Raw genomic sequence first — 21,106 nt, 5'->3', positions numbered from 1 at the left:
TTTGGTGGGGCATCCACTCCTGGGAAGCAGTCTCAAATGTTTTGCTCTTGCGAATAATCTCTCACACTTTAGAATGACGCACTTCAAATAGTTCTGAAATGTTCTTACAACCCTTCCCAGATTGATGGACAGCAACAATTGCTTCTTTATGATCATTGCTGATGTCACTGTGTTAACACTTGAAGGCTCCAGTCCAGCAAACTGTCAAGAGTCCTGCTTTTCTAGGTGCGCTCACACTTGCTGATGATGAATTAATTAAACAGATCTGATTAGCGGCACCTGGCTGCTACTTACCACCTTAATTCCTATGGAAGCAGGAAGGGTAAACTCAGCTTTTTTCCACATTCTGCATTTTGGCTTAATTATTGTTAAATAACTAACAACATGGTGTAATAATTCACCTGAGGTTGTATTTACATCATCTTTAAGACCTGCAGAGGACCAGATTATTATTTCCATTATGTCCTAATACATAAAATGTCACAGCTGAAAGAGGGTGCACTTTCTTTTTCACATAACTGTATCCGTATACTATTCCTAGTACTCTTTACAAGTGTTAATGAAGCCATTTAGTTCTAGAAAAGCATAGTTTTATCTGTGCTGTGGAGATTTTTTTTCTAAATTAGCACTACTATAAGTAAAAAGGAAAAATGTATAAATGACAGTATGCTGTGGTAGGTGTATGTCATGTCTGACGAGTGGACATCAAAGCTAATGAGCACAAATGTTAAGATGAGAAAGAAAGGAAAACTGATTGAATGAAAAGAAGACTGTAATTACCTACAGTGTGCATGGACATGAGGGTTATGATGTATGAGACAGAATAACAAAGTTCAAATTAAAATAATAACATTGGAAGAGTGAGAAGAAAAAAAGATTAGAGGCTCATTATAACAAGGTGACAGCAGATTAACACTGTTCACACATCTGCAAACACACACCTACAGCATTTATCGATACACTCATTTACACCACACCAACATATTGTACAAAAACAGAAGGAAACACCTTCAATCTAAGCTCCACAGCAGCACCTACTGGTCGCTTGCACAGAATCTGTTTGCACTGATCGTACTGCTTTCACCCATCACTTTCATCTGTCTTATTAACGCACAGACACACAAACACAGACTCTATAGTATGCACCCACAAATCTCCTGAACCATCACACAGAAAATGATATGTACACCAGACAGCTGCACAAATGAAAAAAACAAAAAACAACAAAATAAAAGAAAAATCATATACACAGAGACACAGACATGCCACAAAACTTGAACATGCAGGTTTCAGTGCACATACGAACACAGTCTCACACAGTCTGAGGTGATTTATGACTGTGCGGCTCAGGTTTGCATGATTTATCCTGCTAAAGCTGCACTGTGCACCTGAGGGACTCAACCCTCCACTACACACAATGCATGGAGGCTTGTTAACAGCAAAGCAGCAGAGGAATGTGCGTTTGTGTGCGTGCTTACACATTTTTGTTTTTGTGCACACTTCGAGTGTAATTTGCTTTTATTGTGTAGGTGTGCACACGGCCTTGATCACTCTGGCTAAGGAGTGCCTTGAATCCATAATATAAGTATAAGGTACTTCTGTGTTTTAATGAAATCTTCGTGTACGTTTATCATGTGGACGGATCATAACATTGTGCTAGTATCTGCAAGCTTGCAATGTAGCATGTTACTCGTGTGTAGCAAAGCTCACAGTGCAGATATGCAAAAGCACTGACATTCCTGCACAGGTCTGTAGGTGTGTGAGTAGATCCACCGTCAGAATGTCTGTAACAACAACATCCCCAGTGAGCCGTGTGAAGCCTCCATCCCACCATGAAAGATAACCTGGTCCCCCAGCAGTCTAATGGCTGAGGACACGCAGCAGCAAAACAAGCTTCTGTGATCGCTGCATCACATGCTGTGATACACTGAGCTGCTTTATGCTACCAAGGATTTTTTTTCTTTTAATATTACATTTTGAAAAAAAAATCTCAGTTTTTTTAAAGGCTACAGCCAGTTTAATGAGGTCTGTACTGTTTCTGAGGCCATGGCGGCTGCAGCTTTGTCAGTAGATAGTCTGTAGCGAGCACCCCTGGAGCTGCTGATAGAAAAATCAAAAGCATTTTCTTCCAAAATCATTTGACTTTATGTTATAGTTGTCTGGAAAGAAGTCTTGCTATCAAATGGTAATTGTTTTAAACTAGCCCACAGTCCACCACTCACCTAAAAGTATGAAACAATCCTAATAAGAATACGGAGTAAGCAGATTACTCCTTCTAATCGTGGCATAAATATGCAGATACAACAACAATTGTAAACAAATTAAATAAGTAAATAGAATTAAAATTGTTTACGACTTCAACTAATAGAAAAAAAAACCCCAAAAACAACATTATGCCTGAGTTTAATGATATGTATGAGTGTTAGAAATGAGTTGAGAAGAGAAACTACATTTCCTGCATTAACACTATGGAAGCTCCAGCTCTGGGTATCAGGAATGTCAAGGGAAGGGCTCCAGGCATATTACACATGCACAGAAAGAAGCTCACTGCGGTCCTGTGAGTTGTTCATCCCAGTTCTCAGTTATTGAATTTTTAGGTAGAAATAAAAGGAGCCTTTATTTGAATTGTAAAATTGTGAGTTGGAGTTCTTTACTTTTTTTATCCACCAATCTGATCTTTTTTTTTTTTAAATCAATTTATTACAATTTATTAATTTGCTGACATTTAATGGACAAATAAACGCAGACAAATATACAGTTTTATATCAAAACTACATACAAGTGCAATTCACATAAACACAGATGCCAGATATTAAAAAGAAATACACCCAGTGCACCAAACAGAAGCAGACATGCACTGCCCTGCAAGTCCTCAGAGACCGCCGTCGAAGACTGACCCTGACATGTTACAGTGAGAGTGTGTACGCGTGCATGCGTGTGTGTGTGTGTGTGTGTGTGTGTGTGTGTGTGTGTGTGTGTGTGTGTGTGTGTGTGTGTGTGTGTGTGTGTGTGTGTGTGTGTGTGTGTGTGTTGTCAGGGTTCAGCTCACTAACACTGCAGGTGGTTCAGTGGCTTTTGGTATTTCCTCTTAATTGGTTGATTTGCAACCCACTCGAAAACTGTTTGGATTTTTGACACCTGCTCACAGCTGACACACAAAACATACACACAACGCATACACACACACACAGACGATGCCACAGACATGTTAATGCATAAACACACACGCACACACACAGATGCAAAGATCCATAAATGCCCTCACGACTCATGAATATACACACAAACGCAGACGGCAGCACAGTGCAGGCCTCTTTTCTCTGCATAGCCTCGGCACCTCCACCCGGCTCTCATTAATACACACTCGAATGACAGCTCGCTGTTGCCATGGCGACCCCCTACCTGTTGCCAAAGGAGGCTGGTAGTTTAGGGGGCTTGTGAACGCTGCTCAAAACTATTGCAGCTCAATTTTTTTTTTTTTTAGCTGTGTGTCAGGAAGCTGCCAGTGCTGCTCCAGGCACGCACAATTAACCACTTTGGAACAGAGAATAGTTTCATTCATTTCAATGCAATTCAATCTGGCTCACTTCAGTGCAAAGCTATGCCCTGTTCTGTGCGTTTTGTTATGAGAGAGGCTGAATTCTCCTCAGGAGTAAAATAGGCCTACTCCAATATATGATGCTCTATTCTAATTCTTCTCTTCATTTTCGTACTCGTCTGTTTGACGTTATTCATTCCGGAAAGATAAGATGAAACTAACTTGAGGAAATTGCTTTGCTTAATTCATCATTCCGAGCTGCTCTATTCTAATTAAATCACTGCATATTCTATTCTTGCTCTGCTATTCTTCTTCACCACACCATTCTATTTTATATTGTTAACAAAGGTTTTATACACTGCTGGAAAATGGCTTTCTGGGCTAATTGTGCCGTGGAGGGATTCTTCTTGCTTCTCAAGAGGAAGTTTAGGAACTACACAGAAACTGTACATCCATTAAAAATACATGAAATATTCCAAATCAGCACTATTAAGAGAAGATGCTTAAAAATCACACCCTTGCTGCAGTTTCTCCCACAGGTTTTTATGCACCACGATAACTTCAAACTCTACAGTTTTTTTCTTTTGGTCTATATTCTGCTAATGTGTGGTGTTATTTTTTTTAATGACCCATGGCTTACATGCCTGTGCAGCCATGTTGGCCAGGGATTGCTGGGGTTAGGGTAGGATGTAGGGTTTTAGCGTCCTTATGTGTAAAGTTTGCATGTTCTTGTGTATGCATGGGTTCCCTCCAGGTACACCAGCTTCCTTCTAAAGCCCAAAGACACGCAGTTAGTGGGGTTAGGTTAACTGGTGATTCTAAATTGCCCATAGGTGTCAAGCTGAGTGTGAGTGGTTGTCTGTCTCGCTGTGTTAGCCCTGCGTCAGACTGGCAACCTGCCCAGGATGTTTCCTGCTGCTATACATAGACATACACATGCGCACACAGAGGTATGGACCTAAATGTTGTATGTTTAATTGGTAGTTAAATGTTGACCTTTTATAATATCAAAGGTCAAGCATATCCATGTTACACCTATATAGGTGATTTTTCTTGCTTCAGCACTGTGTGGGTGTGTACAAATGAATTAAAGCTGAAATCTCAGTCACTCACTTATTTAGTTGCATTCTTTAGGGAGGGGATTTTTTTACCTTGATCATTGTGATTTTCACATGGAGTCTAGTGAGATGGCTTTCCTTCAGCCTGAGCAAAGGTCAATCAAAAGTCTGTTACACTGTGTACGAAGACGGTGCTGAAAGTGACAACTGATAATTAAATGGCACAGTCTTGCTATAGTCAAAGTGGAAGTAGATGCTCATATTAAATGTTTTTAAAGTTTAAAATAATGATGGCATATGCACAAATAATCTCAGGATTCAGACTGCTCTCTTTTTGCACTCCTGGTTTTGGTTGATTTCAACAAGACTTTTCCCTTTATCGGTTACTAGATGAGCTGCACCCCAAGCACAGCACATGTTCTGTCGACTTAAATTTTTATCCAACACTTCCTGCTTTGACCTAGCTACTCTGCAGGTTTTCAAAGTTAATCAAAAATGCCTTTACTGTGGTAAAGCTAAATGCACTTAGCAACAAGGAATCCACATAAAAAAAATCTTTTTTGAACCCAACAGGAGGTAAAGGCACACGCTCACTTCACAGAGGGCTTTCATCAACAAAGCTCAGTATGAAGCTAGTTTTTCAGTTATGCTAATGCTAACACTATTCCACCTTAAAAGCATTGTTTTACATAGTAGATAAATCCAGCGGCACACTTCAACTTTAGTATAAGATAAATGGGTAATTTTTCAACTTTGAATCAAACAATTAAAAAAAATACAAATGCAAAGCTAAAATGAACATTTGTTTTTACCTAAACAGGCAGCAGACTTTGTGCTATTTCATAATTCAGACATGATGTCTAAAGACAAAACTTCTCAGAGGGCCAGGTCTGGTTTAAAGGGTTGCATTTCTATATAAAACAAAGAAATGTCTCCTTTTCATTTAAATTCAGACTAACAAAATGAAATATAGCGATGAACAGTGTTTCGGTCAATGCAACAATAGAATAAGACAAACGAGAGCATTTTAAACTTAATAAAGCAGCAGTCACGGTCTATAATCAAGTGTATACCAGCAGCCTTTAGCTTCAAACACAAGCCACCCCATCCCCCTGGTCTGGTATATCTCATATTCTTTCATTTGATTACAGTAAAAGTCCGGAACAAAATCAAGGCTTTTCTCATCATGCACTAAAGTTGCACCATCCTTCCTGGAACAAAGTAAGCTAACTGGAGCTTAAATCAATGTGATACAACCCTGCACACAGAGGGTTCCCGTGCAGAGTCGGCCAACACAAGCAACTCGTGAGGTCTCAAGACTGCGTTTGTAACACTGCAAAAACCAGTCCAACTTTACATATGATGTAATGTAACAAGATTCAAACAGTTTCATTGGGTTTTTTTCTGCTCGGCCACACACACACACACAAACACACACACACTCCACCTGAGCTCTTGCAGAGCTAGCACAAAAAAAAGCTGTCTCTCTCCATCACAAGGAGAGAGACAGCTTCAAATAAGACAGACACACACTCACACACTCCAAGGCCACACAGAATATTGTAGAGGGTCCTGTCATTGTGGGAGCTGTCAGGATGAACATATGGTTGGGGAACACGTGCTCGAGTGTGCATGTGTGTGACTTTAGGAGGGCAGATGGCTTTCAGCAGGTCATTAATACCAACTACACATCCTGCACTTATCCCATCACTTAATCCCCATCAAACTAAAACCTGTTGTAAGGCGGAAGGAGGAAAACGGCGCAGCCCCAAACTAATAAATGGTGATAACTTGTTGTACATTTAACCCATCAACCAGTTTACGAAAGACCTTATATAACAACAAAGGAAGCAACCACTTTAAGCTAAATGGCACTTTGCAGAGAATCTAAGTGCTTAAGACAATAAATCAACATTAATCCATAAACAGTTTCAAACTGCTTTTAAAGCTTCTGAGAAACGGGTTAAATTGTTCTGGCTATTACAGAACGAGCACCAGGAAATTATGACATATCACAGATTATTTCTTAATGAGGTTCCACCAGAGCACAGCGTAGGCAAGGTTTAGCTAATTGTAAAGCACATGTGCATGAAAACGAAAAACAAACAAACAAATAAATAGTTTGAATTTGTTACTTTTTTGTTGGGTGACAAACAAAAAACAAAAAAAAAAAACGCTGATGATGTTGGATTTCTTCATGAGCATGAAGAAACGGCCTGAATGTTAATAAAATTCAACATTTTCAATTGGCCATGTGTTTAGCGTTAAGAGCTGACAAACCAAGAGACACAGAATCTAAATCCATTAAACGTGACGCATTCAAACCCAAGATTAGCTCATCTCCACAACCACACTTTGATGCTAGTCTTTATATGTTCAGTTTACACTATGGGCATTAAAGTGAAACATTTTAATGAACGCTCAGTTTTCACAACGATTGTGGATCAAAGCCGAATCGACTGCTTTGTTTACTTCCGTTTCATCTTCTGCATTACACAAGAGATCATCATTATTTCAACACAGGACTCGACTTTAAACCCAAGTCATCAAAGCTAAACAGTTCTACTAGTGCAAAGCTGAAAGGTCAACCAACAGAAAAACATCCTGAAGCTATGAAACTGAAAACTGTTCATTTCCAAACCGAATACAATCCAAAGGATACATGCAGATCATACAGAGTCATCAGTATTTATCGTGATATTCCGAAAAACTCCATGTTATACTTCATGGCATACATGACCCCAGTGGGAAAAGATCCCCCAACTCGGCAATGTTCTGGGGATCCAGTTAAACAAAACCACATGTACTACGGGTGCTTATGTTATTTACTATATCAACATTATGTTATTTCCCCATCCTCAGCTGCTCGCTCATTGTGGATTTATGGTAGAAATTCTTCACTTTTTAACCTTTCTGCAGAGATCCAAAGGGAGTGATAGAACTGCGCTCAGGCTCTGGAGTGGATCTAGGCCACTCAGACAGGCTTTCAAAGAGCCTGGGCCTGATGGGTAGTCTCAGGGTAGAACTGGCTGTAAATCTCTTGACCTGGAGAGTTGAACTTATCAGGTGTGCGCGTCATGTAAAGCCATAAAAGTCTAACAGATGCAGTGCTTTCTTCCGGAACAGTTGATTAATCCTCATGTCTTCACTTTCCACACACACTTTGGGAACAATACACAGACAGAATGCACTGCTTTGAAGGAAAGCCCTGGTAGTACACATGCAGAAATAAACTCCTACCTGTTCCTGTCTCTCCAGCCAGCGGTCCACCATGGGATGATTGGCGCTGAGCGATGACCGTGCTGTCTCTCTCTGGAATTCTCTCTGATTGGCCCAGGTCCCAGCATCTCGTGGCAGACTGCGGTACGTGTCCATCCCTTTACCCTACAAGAAAAAAAAAAAAGAATAGTTTTAGTTTTTACTTTTAATACTGTTACTACATTTCTCAGACATATGCCATGTCTGCTTTTTGTTAAGTAAATGTTTCTTTTCTTACTGAAAAATGCACATCAAGCATTAAAACCTTAACAATAAAGGCTAATCAACCTGCGCTGAATTTGTTCACAAGTCTTTTTAAAGACAGACCGGACCACTTTATAGTTGTGAGCTGGTGTGTGTACATCTGAGTATATTCTCGAGCATCTCACACTTCTGATAATCAGCTGTCTGCTTGATGTTTATTCAGCTGTGTAAAAACTATAACTTTAATCTCAGCCAAACCGATTTACTCAGGAACAAATAAAATACTAAAGAAAGCCAAACAATAACATTGTTAAGTTATCTAAGTGACTTATATGTTTAACCTGAGTAGCGAAAGACGGCGGTGGGTTTGAAAACGATTTGCCGGGAGTCCGGTGTTCTCACTGGCTCTAGTGAGCCTTGCCCCCGGCTAGCTATCGAGCTAGTGGGTAACAGACGTCTCCGAAAACGTCGGCGCGCTTTTAAAAATATGTGGTGTCTTGATAAACTGAGCCGATATTTGAGGTTTACACAGCTACATTCTCGCCTGAAAATCTGTTAAACTTTAATTTTGTGACCCAGAAAGAACAATAAGAGTAACATTAAAACTAACTAGCTGCTGCCATTGTTGAAAACTGAGCAGGGCCGCAATGGGCCGCGCTATGAATTCTGGGACACAGTCTTCTTCTTCGGGGTTTAACGGCAGCTGGCATCCTTGTACATGCAGTGCTGCCATCTTCTGTTTCAGTCCGTTATTACACTCTTAATTCCTACTACTTCAAACGACGCGTCGACTATTAAATCAGTCGTCGACGATTTTGATAGTCGACGTAATCGTGACTAGTCGACTAATCGTGGCAGCCCTAGTCTTCACACTGACAAATACAAGTCGGTGGGTGTCTGGTGGGCTCGGAGCAAAACATTAAACAGTTACTTTTACAAAAAGAAAAGGAGAGACAGAAGATGTTGGAATTAAAGTGAGTCTATCTGTGGCTCAGCAGAGCTACAAAAACAAGAAAATCAAAGATGTCCAAATAGCAGAGTTGTGGCTTCTGTGGTTAAATAAAAGCAAGCTAGATACAACGAGCATCTCTTAGTCGATGATGTTTATTCACACTTATTGGGTGGTGCATCTTAAACAACAGTGTGGAGGTATGTGGCTTTAGGCACAAACCGAGCAGAAGGGTGCAAATGTTCAATGTGATCAGTTTCATCTTGGGAAAGTACAAAAAGCCATAAAGCAGCTTTTAAGGAGTTCTATGGTGACGAAAACAAGATGTTGATATATAACAGATGCAAAGGAACCTTTAGTGCATTTGTACTAAAAAGACAATGGCATCCCTCATGCAGTTTTGTGTGTGCAATTTCCTTCATTACCGTCAAATTATTCAAAATTAGCTAGCGCAAAGCCATGTCTGGTTTTGACATCCAAGCACCAACCTTCCTTTCCAGGCTATTTGTGCCAGACGAGTGGCGAGCTTTCAGGAAGCCAGCGGTGGTCGACCAGCGGGTTGGGTTCTTCCTTGATGGCGTCTCATCTGGTTGGACCCGTGACTCACCGCCGCTGAACGGCCCATTGATGGTCATCAGAGCAGGGTCACTGCTGCGCCGGACGTGGAGGGGCATATCTGAGGAACGGGTCATACACCAGGGCGTCAAAGCATTGTTGTACCTTTTTGTTTTTTACTTTTCAATGGAAAAGTTCCACTTTCATACTTATGTAAAAAACAAAAAACAAACAAACAACAAAAGAAACCCTCGGCTCTAGCTGTTAAAGACTAACGGCAAAGGCTGAGGAAGAAGACAGTTTGGAGATGATTGATGTAAATTTGCTGGAACAAATTTTACGTCTCAAACAATGTGGGCTAATAAAAGAAACAGATTCCATTATCATCCCATTGTGAATTAATGTGAATTATCGCCACAAGTCTAATCAGGCAGCCCTGCTTTACTGTCAGTGCATCTCAACCATAACGCAGAGCAGCAGGCTCTGTGTGGGAACAACAATAAGAGGAAGAGCCTATTGAGAAACCCCAGCGTTAGTGGATGCCTTCCATTAAAACTCTTCACTCTGAAAAGTTCCAGTGTGTGGGCGGTGGGCCAAGGTCCAAATAACAACCTCCAACAGGGGCAGCGCGCACGAAAACACCGCAGCCCGCGCTTGTACACAAGACACGACGTTATGACAATAAAAATAACCTCTGGAAATTTCCACGAGCTCATTTGATTAGCTGAAAGGGCAGCCATCAGACCACGCAGGAGACACGGATTATAAAAGGTTAGAAGTGTTTAAAAAGCCAGAGCGTTGTCTCGGGACGACCACGCCAAGTGTCATGTTCCCATGTTCTCTTCCAAAACATATTGCTGTTTACAAGCTTTCAGATGTTTGGAGATGGTGGTGTGTGCTCATACAGGAAATGCTGTGATCTTCCCAAAGAGTGTGTATCTGAGTCAACAGCTTGTTTTTGTGTGTGTGTGTGTGTGTGTGTGTGTGTGTGTGTGTGTGTGTGTGTGTGTGTGTGTGTGTATTGTGAGACTAGATTGACTGTGTTCGTCTGTGTGTGTGTGTTAGTGTGCCTGTTTATTTGTGTTTCCTGACAAACTGTTGAGTTTGCGCATGAGATCATCTAATAGTTTTGTTTAGAGTAGGATGCGTTCACATTAAGTGGATCTTTGTGTGTGTGTTCAACTTGTGTAAAGAATACACATTAATGATGAGTTTTAATTTCGGATGTGCACAAATCAGTGACCAATGTTGTTTATGTTTGGAAGTACTAGAGCCCACAGCTACAGTGGTTGATGAGAGTGTGTAAATGTGTACACTCATGTACTTGGCTCGGTGGTTCTTCTGGGTCATCCAGAGCGTGGGATATGAATCGCTCTGAGCTGTGGGAGGCAGTGGCTCTCTGGGGGATGGAGTTCAGGAGGGGACAGAGTGCGGGCTGCCTGACAGGTCTCAACAACACCTACAGCTGAAACTGCAACTCCCAGGAGGCATTAGGATGCAGGGGTGCTTCCCTCGAACCGAATCACGGTCAAGACTAATGTGTCCCGAACCCACATCTATTGAATTTGCATCGGCTCTGTGGAAAATGCTTGGCGGTTTCACGCAGTCACAATGCTTTAAACAAAGACAGGTCGCTACCCTTCTTTGTCATCGCTCATCTTAAATGCCATTGTGATCTCGCGGCACAGCTGCAGTCATTAACCTTTTGTTCGTCTTGTCAGACGCAGTGATCAGAAAACAATTATTCTAACTACAGCACAACAGCTTGGTTAATGAGTGCCGGTTAAGATACCGTTCACCAGCTCAAATTTCACACTACTTCAGACATCTCATAAGTGAGAAAAAAAGAAGTGCGTAATGACAGCACCTATGTCATGAACGCAGCTGCAACAAAACACAGAATAAATTACACCAAAGTCTGCATAACTCTTTGAGTACAAGACCTAATCAAATTAAATGAGGAGTTATTAAAAGCAGGTATGTCATTTAGAAGTAATTGCAATATTTAAGGGATGCAGGGCAGTTCGGCAATAACATTCCCGACATAAAAACAGGATTTGGGAACTCTAAGGCTGCAGTCCCAAACTTTTTTTGCCCCAGGGACCAGTTTAATGTCAGACAATATTTTCATGGACCGGCCTTTAAAGTGTCGCGGATAAATATAGTAAAATAAAACAATACGATCAAGACAAAAACTGTGGTATTTTGTAAATATAATAATAAACATGAATTCACTGTGTAATTGTGTAACTTTATTAGCAGCGTCCTCTTGAAATGCGTCAACAACATTGAGAGTAACATCCTCCTCTCTGCCCCTTAATGCTCTCTGGTCGCTATGGTAATGGGTAAATATTTCTTTCAAAATAAGACACACAACTACAACACGGGAAAAGACCCAGGGAAACTGAGTTAACGATAAAAAACCCGAAAACCATAAATTTCACACCTGAGCCTCAACTCTTGCGGATCGGTACCGGTCCCCGGGGGTTGGGGACCACTGCTCTAAGCCATGATTACGGTCCCCATACAGCGTACTTTGATGTATGTCAAATGTATGATGTATGCAAAAAGTTCCTCAAATAATTTTTTTTTGCTACACCCTCCTGGTCTTCATTACAGCTAGTTCACACAAAACAAATGATGCTTCTTCATCCCCGACACAAACAGAGCTCTGTTTTTACCTTCGTCTATTCATATCAGGTTGTTTTGGGGATTTTTACCATTTGCACCAGTGTGATATGGAGTGAAATCATTTTATGCCCAATTTTTGTTGTTTTGTTAGTTGACACGGGTCAAAGCAGCAGTCACGCTGTGAGATGGCCAACCTTCATTTGATCCCAGGCCATCTCTGATCACAAGACAAGATGCAACAGCCAACTTTCACCATCACTGTGCAACAAAAGACTACTGCTCTGGAGGAAAAAAAAGTAAGTAAGTAAGTAAAATTTTATTTATATAGCACATTTCTAGATAGAAATCACAAAGTGCTTTACAAGATATAACAGATTATAAAAAACAAAAAACAAACAAGATACAAACAAAACTAAAGAAATCATCACAATTATTTCACTTTGATCATCTCTCATGTGGAATAGCGCAAAATCACACAGGGTACACCAAGCTCAGTTTTTTTGCTATGTTCAAAAAGACAATCTTTTTCAAGTTGGCATCTGAAAGCCTCACACATCCACAACAGTAGTATTGTCCCTTAATTATTATTTTCTTATCTGCAGAGGTTTTTCCATTTAACAAAGCCAAGAAAATAACATCAATCCATTTGTGAATTTCGATAGAGCTCTCTGTCTAATAAGCTTAATCATTTTTCTTTTAAGCTCCTGGGCCGAACAAGAAAACTGGCAAAGCCCCACAGAGTCCAGCGCTTCTCATCTCCTATTCTCTCCAACATAAATCAGTGATTGAAAGCTAGTCTCATTAGGGTGCTTATGAAAAAAATAATCGAATTCTTTCTCTTCCATGTCAGACATTTTTCTTAAAACCCATTAAAATTCAGCTGATGAGATTCTGAGTCGTCAATTAAGCAGGGTTAGAATTTATTATGAAGAAAGTTAAATTGGACGCATCTGGCAGGTGTGATTGTAGCAGAGATGTCAATTTCTTACTGAAAATTCACAATCAGCATTCTCATCCAGAAACGCAATTAGGGCTAAAGTGACCTCCGTCACACTGTGTGTGTGTGTGTGTGTGTGTGTGTGTGTGTGTGTGTTATTGAGACCAAGAGAAAAGGAAAATTGTGCTGTCTCTGTCAGTCAATGCTATTTCAAAGGTCATTAGTGAATAAGACAGTAGAGGGCTTTGGTGCTAATTAAAAGACAGTAATGAAAAATAACTCCTTTTAACTTTTACTCTTTCTGATAACTACACATAAAGGTGCTCGACACATCCAGTCTAGAGGTAAACAAGCTCTATGCTAAAAGTGAAAAATCTTAATCAAACTTCTAGTTTAGTGCAGGAGCCTACTTTACAGTGCTGCTGTGATCACTACATGCTAACACACTAATTCTCTGTTTAAATAATGAGCTAGCTAGCTAGCATTAGCATTAGCTGACAACTACCCGCCTCCAAAAGAGACCACAAAAACGCAGCACCAACAAACAAATAAATACAAAGAGAAAAAGAAAGGCAAACATGAGCCTTCGATTTGTTTTAATACAGTCTGTAACTATAGATTTACTTTAATATCTTTTTGTCTGCATCCTATTCATTAAAAAAAAAAAAAAAAACCTTGGTATGAATTAGACACATTTCTTTTGGACCAAAAAAATATTTTGAATTTATGATTTTCTCTATTTTTGTTATTCAATTTTATATTAATAAAACCATATTTTTTTATATCAACTGTATTCAATAGACGGTGAAGAGAGGACAGGAAAGCAGGGGCAGACATGCGGCAAACAGTGTTGCCAACTCCTCAGTAAGGAAAATCGCTATTGGCTGTCCTAAATGTTGCTAGAAGTCGCTAAATGACGTCACTGCCTAATTTGCATAATTGGTCATGCTAATATAATTGTAACCTACGTTGTTGGAGAGAGAAATAACATCAGGGAAGAGACATAAAGTGAGTAAAAAACATCCTAAATGCATTTAGAATTTATTTAGAACTACAAATTAAATTTATTTTAGCAATTATTGTTTTTTGTAATGTCACAATTCCAACCCTGTTCCTTTATCTGGGCTTGAACCGGCAAAAGTGGCCCGAAATAGGCGCTCTGGTGGAGTTACACTGTGTGTGTGTGTGTTTATAAGTAGTTTTAAACCTGATCCACAAAACAGCATAACAGTAAAAGAAGAACTGACTGCGTTACAGTCAGTGCGGGAGCAGCGGCTTCGCTCATGCGCGATTCATTTGCAGTTCGGACGCATAGGTGTGAACATCTTCTGCCCTGATAGCAGCTGGGGGAGGACTATCCTCCGCCCGTGAGCGCTTTGGAACGGGTGAGGTGCCCCCGGCAGCACCGCTGCTTGTTGAGAGTAAAAGCGATACCCGCTTTCACGTCAAAAAGTCGTCATAAATAAGTCTCCAATAACACCAGAAAAAAGTCGCCAGATTTGTCGCTAGTCGCTTTTTTAGAAAAAAAAAGTCGCTAAGGGGGTCTGAAAAATCGCTAAATATAGCGACAAAGTCGCTAAGTTGGCAACACTGGCGGCAAAGGGCTGCAGGTAGGACTCTACACTAACCCGGGTCAGCTGCTCTCAGCTGCATGGCATGTGGTCGCCCGCTCAACGTACTGAGCTAAACTGGCGCCCATAAAACCATAATTATTAATTATTCTAATACAAATAGAAGGAACACTTCTTTCACTTTAGGTAGTCTGATAAAAATATGGACGGGTGGTGACGGTTGTCTTTCTGTATATTTGCGTGTACATGTTTGCTTGCTTCTGTGCAAAAGATCTCGCTTGATCCGAATTGACAAATCACCTACACGAGTCACTTTCCCATCCAAACTCAGAGTAATTGCAGTAGAAGAAGCGACTTGGCCAGCGAAACTGCAGAGGTGAATGGCCTCAGCGTCACATTTGATTTAGGAGGCAGCGAATAGAACCAATTAGCCACTTTGGCCGGGGATCAAACGGCTATCTGTGTCTGAAAAAAAAAAAAAAAAGGCACCTCCTGTCCAATTAACAAAATTTATGAACAGGGCGACGGTACGGCTGGGACGTGATAAGGTGATTTGTTGTGTTTTCTCTATACTGCTGTGGTTGATGACATTTGACTCCAATGAAGATGATAACGTGAGGAATATAAGACGAACTGAATTAAATATTAATCGGCCAATGTTGCAGTTCCTGATTGTATCTTTAGGGTAATGATCCATCTGTCAAAATAATGCATGCCTGTGCTAATAACCCTAATGGTATTTGATCCAGAAACGCGTGTTCTCCAGTCTCGCGACTTACTGGTGCGCAGGGCCGAAGGCGTGACCTCGATCTCGCTGGCGGCCTGGTAAGGCTGGAAAGCAGAGGCTCCGCTGCCTGCGCTGAGGTCTGCAGCAAACAGGTCGGGGCTCTGGGTGCCTGTGGAGCTGGCACTGGTGCCATCACCGCCATGATGGGGTTCCTGTTCATCATATATAGCTATTAACTGCAGGAAAAAGGAAAAACAGAGGAGAGAGCACAAAAGGTCAGATTTCAGAAATATGTAGCGTAATGTTACACCGCAGTATCGAAGTAATATGGCACAGGAAAAATATATATATTTTTAACTTTATGGAATGACAATGCTTAGCTGTAATCTGGATATAGAGAACAATTACAAAGAAGGTGCAATGGCAGGAAACAAAAAATGATAAACACCTAAAAAGAAGAAGATGATAATGATGAACGACTCTTTTGTAGCAATACCTACTCATTTTCCCTCAGACTTGAAATTAAGCAGCATTCATGCATTTCCCCCCATATTTAAAACTACACGGGAAAGGAGAGACTTCATTATCTGCAAATCTGATTTTAATCCATTTAATCCAGGAAGAGGCAAATAAGAATAATTAAAACACAGCACACTGTGTGATTTTTGAAGGTAGGCATTAACACCAACTGAACCACACTGGCTCAAAAATCAGTCCTACTGGGTGTAATCAGGAAGTCCAAATCATAGCTGGTGTTCTATAAATGTAGAAGTGGCTTCCCTGAAAATGTGCACAGATAAATAGAAGCCATGGTGGTCCTTCTCGGCTCAAATGCACGGGGACCGCACATAAAGTCCAAGAAAATTGAGGTGATTTAGACCCCCCCCCCCCCCCTATTTTATTCTATGAGAGAGACACACTCATTATGTCCAATCATATTCTCCCTCCACTCAAAAAGCTTCGTCTTTCACTCCACGTCTTTATGTTCAAAGACCTCACAGATCTGATTAATTCCAGCGTCTGCAGAGTCCCTTTATTAGATTAAAGATTACATTCATGCCATCTCTCTGCGACTCCCACTAGGCCGGCGTATGTGCTCAGCTGGCTTCAGTTAGCTGAGGAGAAAATGAAAAATCCATCCAACACGTGCCAATTTGAGGGATGTGATCCGAGCGTCCCTCGAGGTGAGATCTGATGCAGAAGCACGACTGTGATAAGGTTTGCCCCTAATGCACAAAATATTAACCACATTCAAAACTAGCACACGTGCTCAACCGCTCAAACATCTTCAAGACATCACTTCACTTTATCTGGGTTTATTGACATGATCCTAACCAAAGGAAACGCCTGAACTTTAAAGAAAAACTGACCAAAAGCAGCTAGTCACAGACAACATACTAATTTCACCTCAAGGAAAATATATATATTTTAAAAATACCATGCTGTGTGTGAAATAAAGATATGTTTTTGCAAGGGCTCTTTGAAGATCAGTAATAAGGGTTTCCAGGTTTATCGATTTTATTTAGCGTCAGAAATAGATTTTCCTCTTAGAGGAAGAGTTTCAAATGAAGCCAGTTTAACATTTATAAGAGGAGGGAATTCAAAAGGAGAAGCATTTCACTTCTTCGAAGCAAGCAGTTCTTTAATCAACAATTTTAGTTGCATATGCATCATGAATACTGCTTTTAATATCATGGGCTAGAGCTAATCAGTAAGGTAACACTCAGGAGTATGAAAGCAAAACAATCACTACAAGCGAAGGTGTCTACATAAGAAGCCTCGCTTCGACTGCAGTCGGAGGAGAAAATCTTTTATACTAATCTCAGGAAGTTCTGATCTTACACCGTGCAGAAACACGGTCTAATTTCACTACGGGCAACCAAGAGAGAAGTTCAGTGTCAAACTGACCCAATTCTGATCAGCGATGACAAGAGTCCATCGCAAGCGCTCAAGTGCAAGTGGTCACACCGGGACATCCAAGCAGCGATTTAAAAAACAGCCGCCACTCAAACCAAGGTCGAGGGGCGCCACTGGAGAAATGACCAAAGAAGATCAGCCAAATTTCTATTCCATGCGGTTTTTGACTTTTATATGGGCATAGACGGGGAACTAAAGGGTCACACCTCGCCGTTTATGAACGTATGGTACAAAATGACTGGAGGGTTCTTTTAAAAGTAGTATATTTGTTTTTAAAAGTAGTATATTTGTTTTTAAAAGTAGTATATTTGTTTTTAAAAGTAGTATATTTGTACGTAACGTATGACTAAAATAAATGAAACCAATTCCATGGTGGAGTCGTTGTGTGTCTATTGCTTCAATGATTCTCACAAGTAACATCAAAGTCCAAACATCATCTTCATCACACTAAAGATGAAAAGAAACTGTAAGCACAAAATATTAACACTTCAAGACATTCAGGCTGCATACAGTGCAAATTAAAACACATCAAGTTCTCTAAATCACACACACACACGCACACACACACACGGACAAATAAAAAGAAATGCATTGATACACACACAATTACATCTAGAGACACAAAGACACCCACAGAATCCATTAAAACACACACACACCATTCAAATCCAACGACCATTTTTCCAGCACATTAAACCTTCATTTCAGCCACATTTAGCCTGAGAGCTGTGGAGTTTTATAGCTTGCTGGACAGGCTCCCCTGGTGAGAGAAACATACTCTCCAGGGCACACACACAAACACACACACACACACTTAAAAACATTTACAGACCTCAACACTCATTTTTCCCCATTAGTCCCTTTACATAAACGCAAACACATTTACTTCGAATTACAGCTCGCTACAGCCAGAGGCTAATGTGAGCGCACGTTAATGAGGATTACAAAGGTCAAAGGGCGAGGCTATGTGTGCGCTGCAGAAGTAATGAAAGTGCCAATAAAGACAGAAAAGAAAGGAGAAGAGGTGAAAATAGTGGACTGACAAGTAAAACAGGTGTGTGTGCTCAGGTGCGAGCGTGTGTGCGCTTTAGTGAGACTCATGAGAAAAGGGAGTGTGTGCTGTGTGTTTGTAATTGTGTGTTTTATGTGTACAAATCTATATAAACCTGTGAGTGTAGTCTGCTGCTCCCTCATTAAAGCTCAGTTCAGGCCACAAGGGCTGAGTCAGCAAACTCCCTGCCTCCCCGGGCTACTCCCCGAGGGCACCACAGAAGAAGAGCTCTCAACCCCATGTGCTTTTTCAGCCCATGTGGCTGTTATTACATGGTAATCGGTTCAGCTGCAGCGGGCACTAAAAATGTGTTCAGGCTGAGCTTACCTGATATCGCTCAAAGTAGAAATAATCTGCAGCAATTAGCATTGCAAAAATAAAAGCCGTACAGCGCTGGGATATCTGACAAAAAACAGCAGCAATCATAAAACCTGTTGAGACATACAAATATCTGCCGCTAAAGCCATTTTGGACAGATCGTTAATCACATTCGCCCATTATCCCTGACGCTTTTCTGCATTATTATTATTCTATGGCATTAAGCTCCCAGTCTTTGACGCCTGAAAAAGCCTGCAGGGACCTCAAAGTTTTTCGCATAATTTAAATTATTGAAACCCAGAAACAGTCACTGGAAGTATTTGCATTGCATTGTTTTCTACACGGCATACAAATTGCGCATGTACGGGACCATTTGCTTACAGTGAATACATCCATATGCAGATGAGTAGATAGTAATAAACATTTTTCAGTACAAAAACAAACGCTTGCTGCGGGGTACACCAATAAGACACAAACGTTGCAAGAGTGTAGCTGCTAAAAAAAAAAACACTTAACTAGCAAACGCGCCTCAAGCTTTCAGAAGGAACTGTCAGGAATAAATGCTGTTCAAGAAAAGTCCCCAAGAGTATTTTTTTAAACCCCAAAATATGCATTCAAGCCTTAATTTGCATTCCCATGAAAAGCTTGTATCAGATTGCAGCAAGCGGCATGCGCCAAACTTTGGAAGGGTGGAATTATTTAAGTCGTAACAATATGAGCAGAAGATTGGTGGTTTGGAATGTCATATTTCCTACTAACATGTCCATCATTTGAATGCAGCACAAGACTTCAAGCTTAATGTTCCGCTCGAGTGTCATACGTAACGCTAAAATGCACAGTAAAGTAAAAATGTTTAAACAAAAATTAAAAATACATTACTTATAATCCGAGTTGACTTTCAGTGTCTCGGTGGATTTGGCTTTTGGCTGCTATTACTTTACACGCTGAATAAGGTCAAAGGGAACATCAGCTGTTGCCAGACTTCCCTTGGAAACTGACCAAACATGGGTTTTAAATAAGTGAATATGCCATAGCTTCAGCAGTACAGGGCAGCGTTGTGACTGACAGATGCTCCCTCGAGGTTACGTGTTATTTCTGTCGGAGGTTTTGAATTGTTGTCTGCGAGCTAAGAAACAGCCCCGAGTCAAAGCTAATTGCTGAGGTTTGTTGACAAGCACAGCCCTGACCCTGCCACAGGAGAGCTGCTTAAACGCATAGGAGCGCACGCTCACAGGCACACACACACACACACACACACACACACACACACGCACGCACACACACACAACAACACAAGGGTGACATCCAATTAGCAAGGTTCTGAGAAAAACAGAGGATGTAGAGTGAGAATTAGGTGTTGATTGGTCTGTGGAACTGTGTCAATATGTTGAAGACAACAAAAATAAATATGTAACCTGCTGTTTGCAAGGCACTATGTGTATTTTTCACTTGTCTTTCAAAGTAAGAGTACTTATCGAAAACACAACTACATTTGCAACTTTTCCTTTATGTAACTTGCCATTTGTGTTATTAAGAATCTAATAATAACAAAAGAAATATGAAACTAAAGGACTTCAGATTAAAGGAAAGAACTTTTATGGTAATTATAAAATCCAAATGAAAATGATTTGCAATCCATCCGGCTTTATTATGTGCTACATTTCTGCATAGCTCTGCAATTACACCTGCAAAACTCGAGTTGACCTGAGGTTTCTATGCACTGCTGATATTCTTGCCCACTGAGCTGAGCAGAATAAATCAGAGATGGAGCTAACAGTAAACACTGCAACACACTAGGGCTGCCACGATTAGTCGACTAGTCACGATTACGTCGACTATCAAAATCGTCGACGACTAATTTAATAGTCGATGCCTCGTTTGAAACTTTGTAAGATCACAAAAGACGCAGGAATAAGTAGTAGGATTTCAGAGTGTAATAACGGACTGAAACAGAAGATGGCAGCACTGCATGTACAAGGATGCCAGCTGCCGTTAAACCCCGAAGAAGAAGTAGCTGTGTCCCAGAATTCATAGCGCAGCCCTGCTCAGTTTCCAACAATGGCGGCAGCTAGTTAGTTTTAATATTACTCTTATTATTCTTTCTGGGTCACAAAATAAACGTTTAACATATTTTCAGGCGAGAAAATATGTTAAACTGTGTAAACCTCAAATATCTGCTCAGTTTATCAAGACACCACATATTTTCAAAAGCGCTCCGACGTTTTCGGAGACGTCTGTTACCCACTAGCTCGATAGCTAGCTGGGGGCAAGGCTCACTAGAGCCGTGAGAACACCGGACTCCCGGCAAATCGTTTTCAAACCCACCGCCGTCTTTTGCTACTCAGGTTAAACATATATAAGTCACTTAGATAACTTTAAAAATGTTATTGTT

General features: G+C 40.7%; 1 protein-coding gene and 1 long non-coding RNA gene across 15 annotated transcripts in view; one reads left to right on the top strand and one right to left on the bottom strand.

Annotated features, from left to right (window-relative positions):
* pard3ab (par-3 family cell polarity regulator alpha, b) overlaps window positions 1-21,106 on the bottom strand; it is a 245,924-nt gene that overhangs the window by 146,827 nt on the left and 77,991 nt on the right. For all 12 annotated transcript variants that reach the window (XR_013903414.1, XM_026150929.2, XM_080293275.1 and 9 more), the window contains exons 3-5: window positions 15,481-15,664; window positions 9,496-9,683; window positions 7,837-7,980 (exon numbers count right to left, since the gene is read on the bottom strand). Coding sequence is in view for 11 of the 12 variants with exons in the window: in XM_026150929.2 (XP_026006714.1) it covers window positions 7,837-7,980; window positions 9,496-9,683; window positions 15,481-15,664 (516 nt within the window). In the remaining variant the exon portion in view is untranslated. The remainder of the gene's footprint in view (window positions 1-7,836; window positions 7,981-9,495; window positions 9,684-15,480; window positions 15,665-21,106) is intronic.
* Window positions 10,177-13,962, top strand: LOC145422040 (uncharacterized). 3 transcript variants are annotated; one of them, XR_013903416.1, is made up of 3 exons: window positions 10,177-10,333; window positions 12,345-12,489; window positions 12,895-13,962. It is a non-coding gene; the product is annotated as an uncharacterized LOC145422040 (long non-coding RNA). The 3 variants fall into 3 exon arrangements; XR_013903417.1 differs by having other exon boundaries at window positions 12,345-12,493; XR_013903415.1 differs by having other exon boundaries at window positions 12,345-12,497.

The sequence above is a fragment of the Astatotilapia calliptera genome, chromosome 18, assembly GCF_964374335.1.
Source record: "Astatotilapia calliptera chromosome 18, fAstCal68.1, whole genome shotgun sequence".
NCBI classification, from domain to species: Eukaryota; Metazoa; Chordata; class Actinopteri; order Cichliformes; family Cichlidae; genus Astatotilapia; species Astatotilapia calliptera.
Note: the sequence above shows the minus strand (reverse complement) of the source record. Positions and strands in the feature narration are given on the sequence as shown.